The sequence below is a fragment of the Podarcis filfolensis genome (genome assembly GCF_964270895.1).
Source record: "Podarcis filfolensis genome assembly, chromosome: 3".
Taxonomy (NCBI): Eukaryota; Metazoa; Chordata; class Lepidosauria; order Squamata; family Lacertidae; genus Podarcis; species Podarcis filfolensis.
In genome coordinates this window covers 27,686,176-27,706,585 of record NC_139606.1, presented here as the reverse complement: position 1 = coordinate 27,706,585, position 20,410 = coordinate 27,686,176, and the positions used below count along the sequence as shown (strand labels likewise).

Below are 20,410 nucleotides of genomic sequence, written 5' to 3'. Positions count from 1 at the left end.
AGAGTTCTCCCTTTACCCAAGCCATTGAAGCAGAAATCTTATTAGTGCTGCTGAACAATTCGCTTACTGTTAAAATGCCAAAATGACTAAAAATCAGTAAACATTTAAAAGTACATTGGCATCCTGCTGTATATCAGAAATACAGTCAGGCAGGTCTAAGGTCTACAGATCAAGACATGCTCAATGTCGTTTCATACAGAAACACTGGATCAGAAACTGTTCTGGTTCCTTTTTCTATGAGAAAAGCCAGGGATCAAGGGTCTTAAAGATTATGCCAGAACTCTTTTTCAGTTACCTACCTTGGGCAGCAGTAAGATTGTTGTGTGGGACATTAAACCTTCTACAACCAAACCCTAGCAGAGACTCCCATTCTCTCCAAATGTTTTTTTTTCCCTTTCTTTCTCTCCAAATGTTTTAATAAAAACACATTACTTTTATGATATATGAACAACTGAACTGTTTTATTCAATCATTTGTTGTACTTTACAGCTGAAATTCTGGAAACTCGAAGACGACATCTTTGCCTGTGAGTTTCTTGTAGACACCAGAAAATGTTTCTACCTGCAAAGGGAAGGAACAGAAGTCATAAAAGTGGTAAACAGAAAACTATCGTTTTCTACAGACACAATAGTTCATGTACAAATATACACAGCGAGTTTCAAAACGGTGCTGTACATGGCTTTACTTCTTAGAAAATGTTTATTCTTTGAATTACTATCCCATTCTTCCTCCCAAAAGAGCTCACGAAGCCATACAAAAGACATGGCACTGCCATATGGAATTTTGGAGGTGAAGTCCCTCTTCCATACCGTACTGCGAAATGGAACTGTGTCACTCCACTTGTATAGAAGCACAGCATTTTAAACTCCAGACAAAATTATGAGAAAATCTGAACAATGCCTGTGTTGATAAATAAGTGGACCAGTATCACTCTGCCATTTGTGCTCCATCGTTCATCATAAATGGCTCCATCTTGTGACGCCAGGTGCACACACCAACACTATTTTTTCTACTAACAATCAGGTAGTACAGATGTGCCAGCATGCCGGTTGTTAAAACTGCAAATTCTCATGCGGTACTGCAGTGTACTACAGAGTCAGCAAGGACAGCGCTGAACACCCAAGGAAAGCTGCCCATTTCCCCAAATTTTTGCTTCCTGTTTGTAGATACTGCTGTCAAAAAGCTTGAACACAGATTAATCACAGCAGCTGGAATAACAACAACAACAACAATTTATTATTTATACCCCACCCATCTGGCTGAGCCTCCCCAGCCACTCTGGGCAGCTGCCAATCGAGTGTTAAAAACAATACAGGATAAAATATTAAAAACTTCCCTAAATAGGGCTGCCTTCAGATGTCTTTTAAAGATAGGATACCTGCTTATTTCCTTCACATCTGAAGGAAGGGTGTTCCACAGGGTGGGCGCCACTACCGAGAAGGCCCTCTGTCTGGTTCCCTGTAACCTCGCTTCTCATAATGAGGGAACCGCCAGAAGGCCCTCGGTGCTGGATCTCAGTGTCTGGGCTGAGACACTCCACCAGGGGTGGAAACACTCCTTCAGGTATACTGGGCTGAGGCCATTTAGGGCTTTAAAGGTCAGCACCAAAACTTTGAATTGTGCTCGGAAACGTATTGGGAGCCAATGCAGATCTTTCAGGACCAGTGTTATGTGGTCCCGGCGGCCACTCCCAGTCACCAGTCTAGCTGCCGCATTCTGGATTAATTGCAGTTTCTGGGTCACCTTCAAAGGTAGTCCCACGTAGAGCGCATTGCAGTAGTCCAAGCGGGAGATAACTAGAGCATGCACCACTCTGGCAAGACAGTCCGCAGGCAGGTAGGGTCTTAGCCTGCATACCAGGTAGAGCTGGTAGACAGCCGCCCTGGACACAGAATTAACCTGCGCCTCCATGGACAGCTGTGAGTCCAAAATGACTCCCAGGCTGCGCACCTGCTCCTTCAGGGGCACAGTTACCTTTGCCAGTTTCAACTCTGCTTGCTTCGTGAAGTGCTTGGGTCCAAACCTCTGCAATGCAGGAATCCTGCCCACAAGCCATCTCTGGGTGGGCTCAAACTCACCAACCTTCTGGTTAGCAGGTAGACACACTGACCCACCGCGCCAGAGATGCCCTTTCTTACCTTGTGTTCAACATTGTTCTGTTGCGCTTTGTCTAAGTGAACCTTTATGAGCCGGCTGCCATCCAGTTTTACGCGGATTCTCTTGCCCACAATTTCACTTGGAAAAACCAGATCTTCAAGAATGGCATCGTGCACCGCAGTGAGTGTGCGGCTAAACAGAAATATTATGTACAATTAAAATGCTTTTACGAATGCCAACTTTCCCTTCATCTGCACCACAGAGAATCATCAGAGAAGCAGAAAAACTGGATACTTCTGTGGGCTGGATACTAACACAGTAGGTAGCATGTAAACACCCACAGGATGAATTCTTCTACCCTCGCCCAATCCCAGGGGTACAGCAGACAGATCTGGTGACTAAACCTTATGAAATGCCAGTAATAAGGTAGTGAACAAAATCTAGCAGCATTTAGGTTTTAGGTATAAAATAAATAAATATGGAACTACCTTATACTGAGGCTAACCACTGCCCCACCTAGTCCAGGAGGCTAGGAATTTCTACACACAAAACATGTCATCTATCAGTGAGCTATGGGTCTACCAAAGATTAATGCCTGGCAAGGATCAGAGACCCACAAGTGTCAGATTAAAACAGTCTTCTCCCTTGAGTCTTCAAGGTTTAAAATGTGCACTCATGACAAACGGAAAGGAATGGATTAAGGCATGATTATTACACATATAATATAAATTTGAGATTACCTCCTGGGACGCTTTTGCTTGTTTTTTGTGCGGCTTTTTCTTGTTGGCTTCGGCAAAATTCTTCTCTGTTAAAAGACGATAGCATGACATATATCAGCACATTTCTCTCATGTTTAGGAATGGAATTAACAAACCAGATTCAAAGTAAAGAATACCAGAGCCAACCAGATACCCATGGGAAGCTCACAAGCAGGTCTTGAACATAATAGTGCTCTCCCTACCCACTGGTATTCAGAGGAATACTGCCTCCAACACTGATAGGAACAAATTCATGGAGGACAATTCTAAAAACATATGACTATGACTCTTGTGATCTAGTTCCTGTGTGATGCTATGCTGCATATACAGAGCTGGAAGTAGGAGTCAGTTCAAGACTTGTGTCCAAGGATGTACAAGGCTGCAGTGTTCTGATTCCATTTAGCACACCTTTCACAGACAAATAATTGTTCTACCTCCATTAACACTCCCCCCCCAACCCAGCATTTTGTAGAAAGTTATGACAAGCTGCCACCTACCTGAGCAATGAACACCACATGCTTTCCACTGAATTTTTTCTCCAACTCACGAACTAGCCGCACTTGAATCTTCTGAAAAGATTTCAGCTGAGGGACTGGCACAAATATGATGATTGCTTTCCTACCGCCACCCACTTCAATTTCCTAAGCAAGAACAGAACTGGGAATGAACATGGTTTAAGTTTTTAAATACCATCCAGCGTTTGCAGGATTACTTCCAGTCATGAAACACGGATCTTCTTTAGACCACTGGTCTATCTAGCTCAGTTATGATCTGCTCTTGACTAGCGGTGGGTCACAGCAGAAGTGCTTGCAGCTTGGTCATTCGGCTGGAGATACCACAGACTGAACCTTGGAGTTTCTGCATGCAAGGCATGGGCTCTACCACTACATTATGCCCCCTCTTGGCTAAACTACCAAAGGTGGATGTGAGGATGAGATGGGGAGGAAAACCATGTAAGCCACACCTTGAGATCCTTAGAAGATAAAGATGGTATATAAAAGAAATAAATAAATAATAAAAATAAAAGGATCAATAATGAAATCTTTATTTTTTTTTGGAAAAACTCTTTGGCTCTTAAGGCAACAACCTAAGAAGCACTTCTAAGTATCACCATTTTGCAGTAGACCTAAGGCCAGACCAATAGTAGAAACAAGCACCACTAAGTTTTATGGAAGAAAAGCACCACATTTATCAAGTTCAATATTAAATGCATTAATATCTTATTCAATATACATATATCTCAACTAGGAAAGCACACCTGAAAACCTCCAGTGTTTTAAGCGCTTGTCCAACAAACTACAGTGGTACCTCGGGTTACAAACACCTCGGATGTTGTACAAACTCCAACAAAAAGTTAGACCAACATCCACTTGGCCTATTAGCCACCAACAGTGGCAAGTACTAGATAATTCAGAGGAAGCCACAGGATACAGAAGTATCAAACCCAGTGTAGCCTATTCCAGAATCCTTTAAGGCAGTCTTTACCACAACCCTACACATCTTTACTTTTATACAAGTAAGCATGTAGGATGGAAGCCCAATTTACCTGTTTAAGACAAAGATAATTGTTCAATTCCAGATATAATCTCCAGTGATTCTCAAAACTGGAACATAACCGATGATTGTGTGCATTTTTAGTATACATCGCCAAAGGAAAAATAACAGTGTAATGTGATATATCCAAAGGATGGAAAAACATCACAGCTCACTGAACTCATGAGGGCCTGGCCATGACTTCATGAAATAGCCGTTATTTCAGATTCCTTATCTGAGAGAAAGCTGATAATAGCTTATACTGCACATGACCAGGCCTCTGTAAGGTATTTTTAAATTCCTAACTTTTGAATGGCGTGTGTCAGGGACTCAGGAGCAGGAGCTCTGGGGAGAGAGGAAATGGAGAGCGAAGGGGAAGAATCCGAGGGCAGCGTAGGGGAGTATGACAGTGGCCCAAGAGATTCCATGAGCTTCTCCAGCGAATCAGAAGATTCCCAGAAGGGGGCGCCTATGGTCAGGGCGAGGGGGGTCCCAGGGGGGACGCACCAGAAACAAGGAGACAGAGGGGAACCCCAAAGCAGCAGTGGGGGATTGGGACCAGTTTCCCCACCAGAGCGTAGTGGGGGGGAAGAGTCACATGTGTCAGGGCCAGCGTCTCCTCCAGCGGGGAGAGAGAGTGAGTCAGGGCTGACCACGCCTCCAACGGAGGGGAGGTCAGTTGCATCTAGCCCCCCCAGAGGGGGAAGCAGTGACAGCAGCAGCAGTGAAACGGTCAGGAGGAAAGTTACTGGCTGGGCGCGCGCGCCAAGTTCAAATGTACAGGCGCGGGGAACAGCAGGAGACCCGGATGGGGAACCAGCTCCTAAAGCCCGCCGGAGGGAGGGGGAAGGCTCAGGGGACTCAGCGTCAGAAGAGGCTAGAAAGGGCGAGACCCCAACGGCCAGGCGCAACCAGAGGCGGAAGGAACTGAGGAAGAGGTGGAGTAAGGCTAGAATCTTAAATTGGTGTCAGGGGGGAGGAGACTCAGACGGAGCATCAGCGGTCTAACAGTTGAGACGTAGAGCTGCGCGCTGCGGCTCTGGAAGTGAAACTGAACTTCAATAAAGACTTTTGTACTTAACCAAGAAGCAGCGTTGGTCCTTTGTGAGCTGGGACCTTGGGCAGCTGGGACCTTGGGCAACACAGCGTGTTGATTTTCCATATCTGTTTTCTGTGAGCAGCACAGCTTCCCTAATTTCTGCAAACACAACTACTACAGTGCACATAACAACATTCCTGGTTTCCATGAAATGAATGAATGAATGAATGAATGAATGCAGCTCATCCTGAACACATCCAATTAGTTTGATCACTTGTGTCCTGCATGGTTTGTCTTCACAGCAACTGTAAAAGCTGGGAAGTTATAGGAATATACAGGACGCCTCCCACACCAGCCTTTTCAGTCTGGGGGGGAAAAAGCTTCATGTCCAACATTGTGGAATAGGACTATACATCACTGCCCCTTACGGAGCTAAGCTCCCATACGCCACCTGGGCAGAGCCATGCGAGAGCCACCTCAATGGATGCCCATGTTGGATTCTGAGACAACAACAAGTTACACATCTGTCCGCTAAAGACATTTCCAGGCAGAAAAACACTGTAGAACTTAACACACACTGAAATTATCACTTTAAATACCAACATGGTAGCTTATATACACCAAGCATCCTATAAAATGAGCCTGCACCATTGAGAAACACCGTTTTTTTAAGCTACCTTTGCTGCTGTGATGTTCAATTCTCTCAGCTGAGCCTTTAAGTCAGAATTCATCTCCAACTCCAGGAGAGCCTTGAGGGAGGAAAGTTAAAAGGAAAGTTAACAAATATCTGCAAATCAATTCTAAAATAACTGTAGTTGTTTTCGGCTGTAAAAAACGTTTTGAGGGGGAAATCACTATGTTTCTTTGACTTCTGTTCAAGTGATATTCAACAAGTTGATCTAGCAGGATCTGCAGCAACTACCCCAGTTACATTTCAAATACATATAGTTCAAATGTTCCCATAAACATTGGTCAACAACAGAGGAGTTTGCAAACAAAGATACTCTGGTTGTGGCTGCTGAATGTTAATTAGCACGTCTATACTAAAATATAGGGCTATGACATCATATTGGAGCCTCAAGATTCCAACCCTCACATGTTCTGTAAGCAATACAGCATATATTACCAGCTGAAAGGAGCACTTACCTGGGAGATGCCAGACTCAAATTCATCTGGCTTTTCGCCATTGGGCTTCACAATCTTTGCGCTGGAACTGAACATGGCCTTTCTGCATTTCAAAGGAAACAATCAATATCTCAGTGTACTGTTTTAAAGAATGATTTCCATCTATCACAATGATATCAAATTAGGGAAAGCCTTGATGGTGAAAGAAGCCAATTCTAAAGGCTGGCTCAGTCATTTTACTTAAGGAAAAAGCAGTGATAGATTTAGTCATAGTACACATTTAAAAATGCTGTATGCACCCTTAGCAGAAGTAGCACAAAGAGCAGTGTAGTGGTTAAAAGTATTTACTATGAGCAAAATAACACTCTTGTTTAAGTTTAGCCAGGATCTTATTGGAGGTCTGTGGGGAGGACATAATCTCTGAACTGCAGCCCCCACATCTATAATATGGGGGTCATTAACAGCAGTGTATCTTACAAGGCCTTTTTCTCAATTACTAAGATATGAAGCACTCAAATAAAAGGCAAGATTAATACAATGCGGAACAGTCCACACGCAGAAGGCGAGCAGCAACATGCATTTTCCAGCTACCACAGAATCCTTACAAAGAGACTCTAGAGACATGAGAACCCCAGTCTTAAGCATCTTATTAAAGCTTTATCCAAGGGCCACAGTCATAGAACCATAGAACTGGAGAGTTGGAAGGGACCCGGTTGGGTCCTCTAGTCCAACCCACTGCAATGTGGGAATCTTAACTAAAGCATCCATGACACATGGCCATCCAACGTCTGCTAGAAACCCTCCAAGGAAGAAGAGTCCTTCTGAGAGTCTGTTCCATTGTCAAACAGCTCTTACCATCAGAATGTTCTTCCTGATGTAAGCATGCTATCCGGAATTGCTAAGTGGCAAGGCAGAGGTACCATCTGAAATAGTTTTTTGGGGAAGGCAGAGCTACATCTGAAACAGGTTTTGGGAACCTGCAGCCCAGCAGCTTCCAGACACACGGCCAATGCTGGGAGCCATAGCCCATTAACACCTAGGGGGACACAGGCTCCTCATCTTAAATAGGATTCATGCAGGACCACGTCTAAACAACTTCCACAGATACACACACACACTGCAGTATTGGGGAGATATGACAACTGTGGGGCAAAAGCTTCCTGCTTTGCACCTCTCTCTTATTCGAGCAGGGCATACTGGGAGTTTACGGACCATGTGCTGCCCTTGGAGGTTGCGGAAGGGGGAGCGAAAGGGAGGTAGAACTGGCCTCCGCGCCTCTCCCCCGGGGAAGCTAAGGCACGGAAGACAGTCCTGCCCAGTGGTTAAAGCTACTGATAAGACTTCACAGAGCGTCCCAAGCAGTGCGCTCGGTGCAACACTCGGCGAAAGCCAGGCGCACATGGAAGAGCCGTGGACACTCCAGCAGCCAAGAGAAAGAGAATTGGGGGTCATTTCCCCCTCCCTTCCACCGTCCCCTGCCCCATCCCCGAAATGGGTCTCCTTCGCCGTGCCAGGAAGCCATCGGGCATTAAGGGGCGGCGAATCGGACGCATCTCTGGACACTTGGGCCAGGCGCGGGGGCTTCCGTCGCCCCGGAGTAGTATCATCGGAGCCCCCGCGGGAAAAAGCCCCCACGCAGCCCAGCAGGCCCCGGCTGGCCGTGCCTACCTCTCTCAGCGCCGGCCTAAGGAAGAGGAAGAGTTCTCGCGAGAGCACCACAGATTCTCTGCCGGGAAGGGCCGCAACACCGCCCACTTCTCGTTCCGGGGAGCTTGGGATTGAAAGGGTACTTCCGCCCTTCTGAAGCTTCCCGGCGGGAGGGAACTCCTGGCAGAGGATAAAGCGCAAACGGCAATATTGTGCTGTATTGAAGAGCCCTTTTAGGGAACTGGGAGTTTGTGGCTATGTCAGCTATGTACAGCTAGGTGTGTGGCTATGTACACACAGCTAGGTGTGTGGCTATGTACACACACCTTCCATGCCTTTCCTTCCTCCAAGTTGCAACTCCACCAAGGGAACAAATACGCACGCATTAATGGGCGTTTTAAAAAGAAAGCGCTCCAATGTTGTCTAGTCGGAAGTTGCCGGCTTGAGCCTACAGGTGAAACTCGGAAAATTAGAATATCGTGGAAAAGTTCATTTATTTCAATAATTCACCTGTATACCTGTAAGAATACGGTTTGGTTTTGTTTTTTGCTCAGTAAGAGGTAGAATTTAGCAATCTGTTTCAAAACATCACTTTAGGCGCTTTGCAAATATAATTTATTATCCATAGTTAGTGTACAAGCAAAAATAGAGGTGCATAGGGTGTTCGGGGAGGGTTATTACCTCTGATCGTGCTCCTTCTGGGGTAGTTTGCCCACCATCCTGCTGATGACACACTATTTTTGAGTCCCCGAAGAGAGCCTTCTTCAGATGGACATCATTCTAGGAACCTCAGGGACGGAACCTGAGGTATAGCCTGGGTGGGCTCATCTAGCAAGCATGCAGGTTTCTCCTGCTTCCACGCTAGTCAAAGTGTGTTTGTGGCAGCCCTGAAGTGGCATTTCACTGGAATTGAAGAGCTGCAAAGCAAGTAGAACATTGGGTTCGGGGCGATTATCATTTGGGAAAAGAGAAAGGAAGAAGGCATGAATTGATTCGCATGCATCACAACCCTATGCACACCTCCTACAAAAATAAGCCCCACTTTGTTCAATGGGACTGAACCCCAAGGTAACTGTGTATCCTTATTGTAAAGGACTGCAGCCTCAAATGGAGATTTAAAATGATCACTATGAGTCTCAATAACCGACAGGCTGAGGTAGGGTGTTTGGTGGTTCGGAAAATGCAAGTTTGCTGCTCTTGCAAGAGATCCTATGCTCATTCCAAATTTACATTTTAGAGTGGGCGGGGTAACCATTTGCTCTTTTCAATAGAAGCTCTTTCCCCTCCAGCATTTGCTAAATCGTTAGTAAGAAAGCACCATTGTTGGTGAAAGGGGTAATGCATGGAAGGTCCTGGAAGTACAGTCGACCTTTCAAAGACCCTGGTGCGTGTTCCCCCCTCTTTTTTGTTTCACCAGTGGTTTTTCCCCATCTCTCCTAGGGAGAGCGGGAAGCCCAGGAAGCGCCATTCGGTTTGTGTGCCTTAACAGGAAGAGAAGTTCACGCCTATCCTGATCTGCGAATAAGGCAGGTGAGCGGATGCATGGGTGGATGAGCCGAAAATGGTGGAGGGAGGCTTCAGTTCGAAGTGAAGCCGCTGGGTTTGCAGCCCAGAGCCTGCCATGGCTTTAAAGGCTTGCTCGGCAAAGGTTTCTAGCACGTGGTCGATTGCAGCCTTATTCTACTATCGCAGTGCAGTGGCTCTTAGAAGTGGGTTAGATTGACGAATCATGCATTCTTGGGGCTCATAGCCTTTTTTCTATCGTGCTTTTGCTGTCCTTTGGTGTGATGTCGCTTAAGCTACGAGTATAATATATTCGAGTTGACCCGGGAGTAAACTTCGACTACTTTCTGGGCAAACACGTGTAGAGGCTCAGTAAATCCAGCAACTAGAAAGTTTGGCTTTAAAGCGTTTGCAGAATAAAGCCATTAGCTGCTGTTGGTGAAAAAAGAATAAAGTCCCATTTGGCTGCGAAGTTTCTGAGTAAGGTGCACTGAGTTAACACCGGTGCTTTTCATTTTCCCGCCTTCGGCGCCAGCGCATGCGCACTCTTAAGGCTTCTCTCTTTTTGAGATTTCCTTCCTCTCCATCCATTGCTTTTAGCAAGGCGATTGAGGAGAGAAGGCGGAGACCGCGGCGGTGGCAACGCGCCTGCGCGCAACACTGTTCGGTTCCCTCCGCGTCGTCACTTCCTCGGTTGGACCCTAGGGGAGAAAAGACTCGAAAAGCACCACTCTTCCGGTCGGTCCGTGTTTTAAATAGCTGCCATATGAGGGGCGGAGGAGGTTACTTGCTGCGTCTGCCCTCCCCCCTCTTCCGTTTGTAATTCGGAAGTGTCGGCTGCCGCTGTTGTTTTCAGCCTGACCCTCAAACTCCAGCGCGACTAGTTATGCGCGGCTGCCCCGAGAGCGGAAGAGCAGGAGAACAGCGAAGACGGGCAGAGAGGGCGGGGGGAGCTGGGAGGTCAGGAGAGGCGAAGTCGGCAGTTATTATGCTGCGCCGGATCCTGACCTTACTCGCTCATCCTTGTTTTCTCCCCAGCAGCGGCCCCGGAACTGTCAGGAGCGGCAACATGTTCTACGCGGTGCGGAAGGGCAGGAGGACCGGCGTGTATCGCACCTGGTAAGCGAAGCCACACCTGGAGTGGCCAATCTCTCTTCTCCCTAGGGCCTAAAAGCTTCGTATTCCTCCCAGTCTGGAAGGGACCCCGGGGTCATTGCTCCACCTCCCCCATGCAGGATTTTTTTTCTTTTTAGTAAAAAAAAAAGTTGTATTAATTTTTTTCTTGATTTACAAGAGTGTGTGCGTTGTCTCTCAATAATATTAATTAATAACAGATGTAACTGATCTGTCGAAAGTACAGAGAGAATCAAATTTATGCAATAATAATAATTTTTATTTATACCCCACCCTCCCCAGCCAAGGCTGGGCTCAGGGCGGCTAACAAGCAATAATAAAAACAAGTTGAATGAATACAACTTAAAAACAAGATTAAAATACAACATTAAAATATTGAAACATTTAAATATTAAAATGCAGCCTCATCACAGGAAAAAGGAAAAGTGGTACGTCTGGATACGAACGGGATCCATTCCGGAGCCCCGTTCGCATCCTGAAGTAAACGTAGCACGCAACTGCGGGGGTCGCGTTTCGCTGCTTATGCGCATGACGTCATTGTGAGCATATGCGCGAGCAGCGGAACCCAGAAGTAATGCACTCCATTACTTACGGGTCGCCACAGAGCGCAACCCAAAAATACTTAACTTGAAGCTACTTCAACCCGAGGTATGGCTGTACCTATATCCGTGTTGCATAGTTGCCCAATGCAGAGCTCAAACCCACAACCCTGAGATTAAGAGAGTTTTGTTCTCTACCCACTGAGCCTGTACCAAAGAGCTCAAGGCAGCAAACATCTCTCACTCCCCCTTTTTTAATAAAAAAAAGAACCCATTCTCCTAACAACCCTGTCAGGTGGTGGTACTGAGAGCAGGTGTCTGGCTCCGGGCGAGCTTCATAACTATGTAGAATTTAACCCAAATCTTCCTCACACTAGTTCAATGCTCTTAGTTCTGTGGGGCTTTGCATTTAAGTTACTTTAGAAACAAAAATTGGTTAGATTTATGTAATGTTTCCAGGCCCCAAAGTGGCTTGCATAGCCTGCCCCGACGTTTCTCCTTTGAAGGGCGGTGGATTATTGAGGTTGGGAAACTTTCCTTCCAAGAACTGTGTGAGGATTGCCCTTCAGCTGATATAGGGGAAAGCTTTGTGTCCCCAGATTTGCTCGAATGAAGAGTAGGTGGCATTGGAGATAACACGTTTATTTTTTTAAAATAATAATAATAATAGCTTTATGTTTTTATAGGGAGGAATGTAAAGAACAAGTTGACAAATATAAATATGCTAGCTTCAAGAAGTTTTCAACAGAGGAAGATGCTTGGGACTTCGTAAATGATGGATCAACAGGTACATTTTGTCATTCAAGTGCTAAGCACTCTAAAGGGTTGGTGCTTGGCAGAAATTTTAAGAGTAGCCTTCTGGTAATTAGTGTGGGCGTGCTAAATGCTTCCCGCAGAAAGCTTGATATACTTGTCACTGGTCGGCTGTATTTCCAGATGGCACAGGCTGAGTTCTCAGTTCTGGGATGTTTTTTTATGTAGGCTAATTGCTCCACCGAAGATTTAGGATCTGGCTTGGTTTTAAGTGAAAGTGGTGGATTTGCATTAATAGCGGTGAGAAGTTACAGCTGAAAGAAGGGAAAGTCTAGACCCTTGCATATCTCATTTTGCAGTAGATCAGAGGTGGGGGAAATATGGCTTTCCAGATGTTGGACTACAACTCAAACCATCCCTGTCATGCTGTCTGGGGCTGATGCAAGTTTGAGTCCATCAACATCTGAAAGGCATCAGATAAGGGGCCTGAAAGACCTTGTAACTAAAATAATTTCTTTGCTTTATGAGAGTGTTCGAGATTTTTAGATAGTGTACTGCTTGACTAACTATTGAAGATGGTTACATTCCCGTGGGCTCCTTTAGAAAGCTAGGAAATGAAGACTACATTCCGTTGCTTACTTCCTTGGGAATGGGTCCTGCTGAACTCAGTGGGACTTATTTTTGAGGAAACATGTAAGATCAAATTGCAGTTTCGATAAACCTACAGTTGCATTGGAGCTTGGTCCACGTGACTTTTGTATGCAGATCATCTAGCACAGGAAGAACTTGTACTGGCAATTGCTTTGTCACATAATACAATGTGTTCCCTTTAAACTAGGCACACTGGCAGGGGATGCAGGACATGCAGATGCATCACAACCTAATGACCCAGCGGTTGTTACAGAAGGTGCTCCTCATACTTGTCTTGGTGTTTGTAGTGCTGTAGCAGATGCATAATGCGCCAGGCTGCACACCTCTCTGCTTTCATTCTGGAGCTTTTCTAATGTGCTTTGCATTACTAAACTGCAACCTGGCTGTCTCATTCTTGCTCAGTGTGGTATTTGCCAGAAAGAGAGATTCAGTGTTTCAGTGCCACCGCTGGATTGCTCTCGCCCAGGATACTGGTTTAGTGCTTCCACATATTTCTGTTGGTGGCTGAATGTCATGGACTGAGTGCTTGGAGAAGGGACATAGAAAGAGTTGGGAGTATAAAAATAAGCAAGTGCTTCAGATAGGTCAGGACATATTACAGATTCATGAAAATATTCCCCAGGTTTCGTTGTAAGTTTTGTATACAAAACTTACTTGATTATGGCAATTTGTTAGACTTGTTAGTCATTTGGTACTCAAAGGTCTCCAAGCAACTTAACACAAGGTACATTACACCAAACAACGGAAGAGTTACATTAAATGTGTTACTTGGTTGAGAATCCAGAGTATCACGTGAGCACAAATAGGGCATTCCTTTATGGTACATTTGAGACGCTGGCACACTGTTCAAGAGTTCTCAATGGTTGCCTATCTGTATAGTAGGCAATACAGATCTACATAAGCCACTCACAACTTGTAACGTGTATCTAATATGTGGAAAAACTACCGTGTCCTAATTGTTTTGTAGTAGATACAGCTAAGTAGTTCTAGAAATTGCCAGTGGATTTCCATGAGCTCATCTTTTGTGTGGATCTGTGCTGCTCTCCATTTAATCGCTGAAAGCATGCTTCTACAAGTTAGCACTGCTCACTCTTTAGCCTTGTAGTATATCCCTTATTGTGTCTCTCTCTGTGTGTTGTTATGCATTTTTCTGCAGTCCTGCTCACAGTTAATTCATGAGTTAATTTCTGATTACTTTAGAGGGACTTCATTTATGTGATTGTGGGTGTATAAGGTTCTTGAACATGAATATTATACTTTCAATGTGATTTTTTATTTTTTGCATTTCGTTTCTTCTACGGTTTCGATAATGCAGCTTATGAAAGACCAAGAAATAATAGGTTCAAGGGTAAGAAGACAACATCGTGGTCAGATTATAGTTCATACAAGAAACCATATGAACAGCCCTCAGAGAACCAACGTGAGAGAAAGCGTGTAAAATATACTGAAGTACCTTACACACCTCCCGAACGCAAAGATGAATTCTCATATATGGGTAAGTGCCTTTATTGTAGCAGGTGACTAAACAATGTTGTTTCCTTAAAAATTTTAAATAGAGCTTTTAAGCTGTTGTTATTTATTAAATTTGTACACCGCCCTTCTATCCAGTTTACAACATAAAAAATATAAGATAACAAACCCCAAAATACCTAAGAAAAACAAGAGGAAAAAAGAAAACCAATAGCGCTCTCCCTACCCCATTGGAAGTTCTTTGCATATATATAATTAATACGCAAAAGAGCTTTGCAGTCTTCTTACTCTTGGAAATGCACAAGTCACTCCTATTGAAATTGACTTAGCTGCTGCCTAGTGAGTTATGACACAATCCAAACCCTCTTTGCTGGAGGGTGGGTAGGTGGAGGTGTCCCTGCCGACCTGCAAGCAGAAGTGCCACTAGTGGGTTTCATATCAGCGGTAGCCGATAGAAATTGCTGGAACGTGTATTCCAAGGGAAGGATTTCACCTGCCCAGGATCCCTTGAGTTGCACCCACTGTTGTCACATGACTGCTTTGGGCCCACTTGCTGGTGCAGTGATTTGCTTCCCCCATGACCTTCCACTCCCGCTGTTGTGTGAAGCAAGTTTGTGGATTCAGCAGTGGCCCCAGCACTAAACCAGAGTAGTCCAGGTTTTGAACTGCACCATTAGTGGCTGTACAGAGTTTGGAATCCAGGTCTTAACACATTGACCGATAACAATTTTTACACTTGAGAGCTTTTCCAGTACAGTCGAACCTCTGGTTATGTAAACTTTGGCATGTGCGCGCAGCATACCCGGAAGCATTTTGCCAGGTTTCGCCCTGCGCACATGCGCAGAAGTGGTCATCAGGTTGCGGAAACCTTGGGATTTGACCAGACCTCTGGAATGGATCCCATCTGCAACCGGAGGTACCACTGTACTGAATTAGGGATATATGAATGCCTCCATTTAAAGAAGAGAGATCTACTTCACAGTTCAAAGTAATGTACAGACATTCTGTGTGGAGCTCTTACATAGTTCGCATAGGATTTTATATTTGATTATATCCCATTTATCCTCTGCTTAAGCTAATGCAGATTTCTGTACTATATATAATAAGTCACAAACTTGTGTAATAGGTTCTAGTAGATGGTGACCCTTAGTATAATAAATCACTTTATACCTCCTGGTAAATAGATGAAATAACTCTTTGATGGAGTCAAAGACCCATGGGAGACAAATGTTTTAAAACTTGTGTTTTTTATCTTTTTATTCTGTGAACCTCCCTGAGATCTTGTGATGAATAAATCGAATAAATAACAATAATGTTAATGTGACATACAGCTATTTTGGTAGCTCACTATCTTTTTCTGAATACAATAATTCAAAACAAAGTGGCTCAGTTGTGCTATGTCCCTTGAAAGCCAGTCTGCATTGGGAACAGCACATGGCTTGTTTGTATGGGTTTTTTTTTTTACTCATTGTTCTAAAATATGTCCTGTGTGTATTTTTGTGGGAACCTCAATAAGATTTTAATTTGGCAGTAGTATGTTGGGTTGTCCTGATCACCTTTCTTAAATATCAGAACTAAAATACTTGACGTCCATCCAGCTGGCAATATTCCTGCTGAATTAATTGTCCCATTTGCATCTTTAGGAGATTATGCAGTTGTTTATACTGATGGGTGTTGCTCAAGTAATGGGCGCCGTAAAGCCCGTGCTGGAACTGGTGTCTATTGGGGACCCGATCATCCTTTGTAAGTAAGAAATGAGTGGTCCAATAACTTGCTATAAAAACCATTCTAATAATTTTTTTTTTTTGCGGTGATCCCTATTGTTGTTTGCATCTGGACATGGTATTTTCCGTCCTTCCACTAATACTATTTTCAGAAGAAACCTTTGGCTAGAGGGTGGACCCGCTTGATCCAATCTTCTGCCTCTTGTGAAGAGTTGCAGGTTCCTGGCCCCATCCACTCGGCTAGGTGAATCCAGTCCAAGCATAGTTTCATTGGTTGTAGACTGCAGGCTGTAAGAAGAAGAAAAAGTGTGCATGGCCACTGTCCACTGCTTTCCTAAGCAACAAAGAGGAGCCTGAGTCAGCCTCATGGTGCCGTCTTGATATATCCCTTTTCTTCTGTCTTGAAGGAGTTCATGCTTCTTCAGACGGATAAAATGGCCGCCTCCTTGCCCACCAAAGCAAATGTCCAGAAACCAGACTGGTAGGAAGTCACATTATGGAGGCTAGCACAGTGGTGTCCAAAATAGCTGCTGAGATGTCCCTGGCAGAAGCAATTAATGCCAGGAGCATCTGTCAGAATTCGCTTCCAAAGCATTCAGTATAATGTGTCTTCCTATCCAGCTGAAGATCTTCAGGGCTTGTGATATGTAGAGGGAAAGTATGGCCTCTGTCATTTGTCCAGGTGGATGGTCAGAGTTGGAGCAATTTGTTGTCTACCAATCCTGTCCTTTCCTTGGTCACATTTGAAGGAAATGGCTCGTTTGATGAATGTGTGTACCAAAGGAAAGTAGTGACTGCTAAAATAATAATAATACATGGCCATCTTCCCAGGGGCTTTCTCTAAATCATTCAGAACCAAGAGCACTAGCCATTCATCACATCTTGCACTGGCAGCCTTGAAAGCATGAGAAGCCCTTCAAACCTTCCAGTTGCTCTTGGGGGAAATGTGAGATCTGGTAGTGGCCCACTTGGCTCCCTACTTTCCTCTCAAAGTGGAGCAATAAGAGGTCTGCCTGACTGAATAACATAAAACATAACATTTTAAAATAGCAAGGATTGGATTTCCATTCCCAGGAGGTGCTTCTGTCCAAGTTTCGGCCTTTCTACTTCATCCCTCAATGCCATAGTTCCTCAGCCCATCTCACTCAACAGGGCTTCCTAACCCTTGGATGGGTTTTTGGCAGGGGCTGTTGGGGACAGAAGGGCCATAGCCTTCCTCTGGCATTTCTTTTAATCCAATATGAGCAATTCAGGTAGAAACAAACATGGCATAGCACTAAATTTGAAAATCTGTGGTTTGAAGGAAGAACAACATTGGTTTTCCTATTCTTATAAACATGCAGACTGTCTTTCAGGTCACAGATATATTTTGATCCCTATATTAGCCTTGAAATGTTTCATGCATGAGAAAAATTACTTGAATGTTGTATGTATTTTGTACTCCTACAGAAACAGTAGTGAAAGACTTCCTGGGCGGCAGACTAATCAAAGGGCTGAAATACATGTAAGTTAAATGGAACACAGAATTGGCACAATTGAGTGCTTGAGCCTTTTAGTTTTAATGGAAATGCACGTCTGTTTCAAGGGGGGAACTGCATAGATATATATAGAGAGAGAGCGTAGTTTGGAGAAATTGAAAGAACAATTTTAAAAGTTATCTCATAAATCCTAACAAGAGATTGCATGATTGATAGGCTAGTGACGCAGAATAATTATGTAGCTATTATGAAAATTCATAAAACCTAGTTAAGTAATTGGCCATGGCTCCCCCCCCCCCCAATTGTCTTTAACGTAATTTGCATCAACTTCTGGACGAACAGTGCTAGAATTGCATTACATTGCTTTTGTGTTACAATTTTGAAACTTGGCATCAGTATTGATGGTTCAACTTCCTTTCTGCTGAGTTGTGTATTCTAAATGTTTTCCGTAGGCAGCTTGCAAAGCAATAGAGCAAGCCAAGAGTCAAAATATCAATAAACTGGCAATCTATACTGACAGCAAGTTCACCATTGAAGGTAAGTCATTGTGTATTGGGAATAAGTGATAAGGCAAGAAGCATGTGAAATGGCCTTCTGAAAGGAAAATAAGTTTGTGCAGGGCATGGAACTTTGTATTTTGATTATTTACCAGACGCTTCCAGCACCTTTCTGGGAGACCAGAGTTCTAGTCCCACTTGGCCATGAAGCTGACAGAGTGACCTTGGGCCAGTCACATTCTCTTGGTCTAACCTACCTCACAGCATTGCATGGATAAAATGGAGAGTGAGGGGAGAACTATGTGTACAATCTTGCGCTCTTTGGGGAAAAGGTGGGCTAGAAATAAATAACTTTCCAATGATCAAGACCTAGGAATTTAGCATGAAATATATAATGAATGTTTGCTTTTGATGTTTAAGTAGATCCTGGTGGTAAGCAGGCATGTGAATGAGTGTTGGGTGTTTTTCTATTAAAAGCGGCTTGGGAAGGGTTTACATTGAAAGCTAACAAATGCTGCTCTGCGGAGAATACTTAATCAATAATAGAATTGTGGCCAAGGGAGGCTGTTCTCCATATACTGTTTCTTTACCAGCCAACATTGCCTTTCTGGATTTATCCTCTTTCAACTTGGATGCATTTGTTCTCAAGCTAGGGACTGGCATTTCCTATGTTTAAAACCCATATTGGCAGGGATCCAACAAACCTGATAAATAAATACCCATATATGCCCAGAAGGTGACTTCCTTCTCAAAAGCAAAGGTTAGAAGTGTGTTGGTAACTCTAGAATCCACATCGGGTTTTAACTTTTTATTTCGAGAGAGACCTGAACATCTGCAGATGTTACCCGCTAGCTACGCTTGAAGTGGGTCCCTGTCCACAAATGACCCCTTCCAGATCTGGACTTCAGCTTCTACTTACGGCAGGCAAGACCAGCTATAAGCTGACCGGTGCTTAAAATGGTGGTCCCAAAGGTCAAATGGAATATTCATTACTTACAATGGGCTGCAAATTTATTACAGCAAACATTCAGTGCCTGCCTAGACCTAGCTTGGATTCACCACCATGTGCACTTCTTTGAACAACACAACTGGATGGCATTTTGCAGATGTGCGGTAGAATCCGAGGACAATTTCAGCAGTCCTTTAAAAAAGTCACGATTCAACAGATGCATCTTATTCTTACATAGGTATGACAAGCTGGGTTAAAAACTGGAAGAAGAATGATTGGAAAACATACAAAGGAACAGATGTAACAAACAGAGAGGACTTTGAAAGGCTTGCTAATCTTTCAGAAGGCATGGATATCCAGTGGGTAAGTTATGAGGTTTGAAAAGGCAAACTTCATAAATAGCAAGTGCATACTATTAAAAATGGATGTTAACAAAATAATGCAAGTAATTCTGTATAGTAATGGAAATGTGCAAGTGTTTGGTACTAGTCCAGGGGAAGGCCAGTGTTTTGTTACGTTTTGAATCAGAAAACAGCATTTTATTCTGACCCGTGTACTTTTCTTCACCAGTTTTTTGGGGGGGAATTGAAATACAATGTTGCTTTCTAACTTTTTGGCGGGGGGGGGGGGAGCTGGGAAAAAATGTCTTACCAACACGCTGCCTTAACAGTAGCATACCATTTGCATGTCTATTCCCTAGCTTTTGATAAAAACAAGAATTGAGTATTGGCATTTTTTAAGAGTCATTTTTGGCACTTTGAACTGAAAGCTGTCTCGTGAGATGTGGAGGGTGGGGAGATAGTCATAAAATGAAGATGGTTGTACAGTTGCAGTAACTGGTTCAATTTACTGTTAACAGAAACACGTTCCAGGTCATTCTGGCTTTGCTGGAAATGAAGCGGCTGATCAACTAGCAAAAAAAGGAGCTGGAAAGTCCTTGCCCTAGAATGTGTTAGAAATATCCATTGACTTTGGGGGCAGACTCACAACATTTCTGACTAACAGGCTGCGATTGTGATGGATAAATGTGAATTTTACTGACTCGTATCCAATTTCTTGATACTGAGAAGCCTCAGGTTTGGATACTTAGGATTATTCGAAAGACGGCAAGAGATACTTGAACAAAATGCTTGTTTGATGCATTCTGGTTATGAAGAGTTACGACACCGCAGAATTTTACGTAAGGCGTTACCAGACCATGTCATTTGTTTCACAGTTGTACATTCAAGAGGTGTTTTATATAAAAAATTATAATAAAAGTTTTTGTTTTTCATCTTGGCATCTCAACTGCAATAGATAATAACAACAAACACCAAAATCATAGATTACAACAGCATGTGCCAAATACACATCAGTAGCAACCTCAGGACAATATATTCAAATCAGCCCAAAAAACTGCTCTAATTCATACTTTAATCCACTTTCGGGGAGCCTGTTATTAACCAAGTTATTGGTGGGTGGGGCCAGAAGCAAAAATGGGAAGAGTAGCAAATCTACATTTCTGACTGTTTCA

At 43.8% G+C, this 20,410-nt stretch overlaps 2 protein-coding genes across 4 annotated transcripts; one reads left to right on the top strand and one right to left on the bottom strand.

Moving 5' to 3' along the window:
- Positions 1 to 432: 432 nt before the first annotated feature.
- Positions 433 to 8,307, bottom strand: RPS7 (ribosomal protein S7). The gene is made up of 7 exons (XM_083607477.1): positions 8,221 to 8,307; positions 6,574 to 6,655; positions 6,105 to 6,176; positions 3,353 to 3,496; positions 2,838 to 2,902; positions 2,139 to 2,289; positions 433 to 561 (listed from the first exon to the last, which is right to left on the bottom strand). Exons 2-7 carry the CDS (start codon positions 6,646 to 6,648, stop codon positions 484 to 486), a joined length of 585 nt encoding a protein of 194 aa, XP_083463603.1. The 5' UTR covers positions 6,649 to 6,655; positions 8,221 to 8,307; the 3' UTR covers positions 433 to 483.
- Positions 8,308 to 9,641: 1,334 nt separating this feature from the next.
- Positions 9,642 to 20,170, top strand: RNASEH1 (ribonuclease H1). 3 transcript variants are annotated; one of them, XM_083607397.1, is made up of 10 exons: positions 9,642 to 9,729; positions 10,744 to 10,821; positions 12,062 to 12,162; positions 12,967 to 13,035; positions 14,095 to 14,274; positions 15,893 to 15,992; positions 17,423 to 17,477; positions 17,904 to 17,988; positions 19,136 to 19,260; positions 19,757 to 20,170. In XM_083607397.1, exons 2-10 carry the CDS (start codon positions 10,772 to 10,774, stop codon positions 19,841 to 19,843), a joined length of 852 nt encoding a protein of 283 aa, XP_083463523.1. In that variant the 5' UTR covers positions 9,642 to 9,729; positions 10,744 to 10,771; the 3' UTR covers positions 19,844 to 20,170. The 3 variants fall into 3 exon arrangements, with proteins under 3 accessions (XP_083463523.1, XP_083463521.1, XP_083463522.1); XM_083607395.1 differs by lacking the exon at positions 9,642 to 9,729 and having other exon boundaries at positions 10,595 to 10,821; XM_083607396.1 differs by lacking the exons at positions 9,642 to 9,729; positions 12,967 to 13,035 and having other exon boundaries at positions 10,595 to 10,821.
- Positions 20,171 to 20,410: the final 240 nt, after the last annotated feature.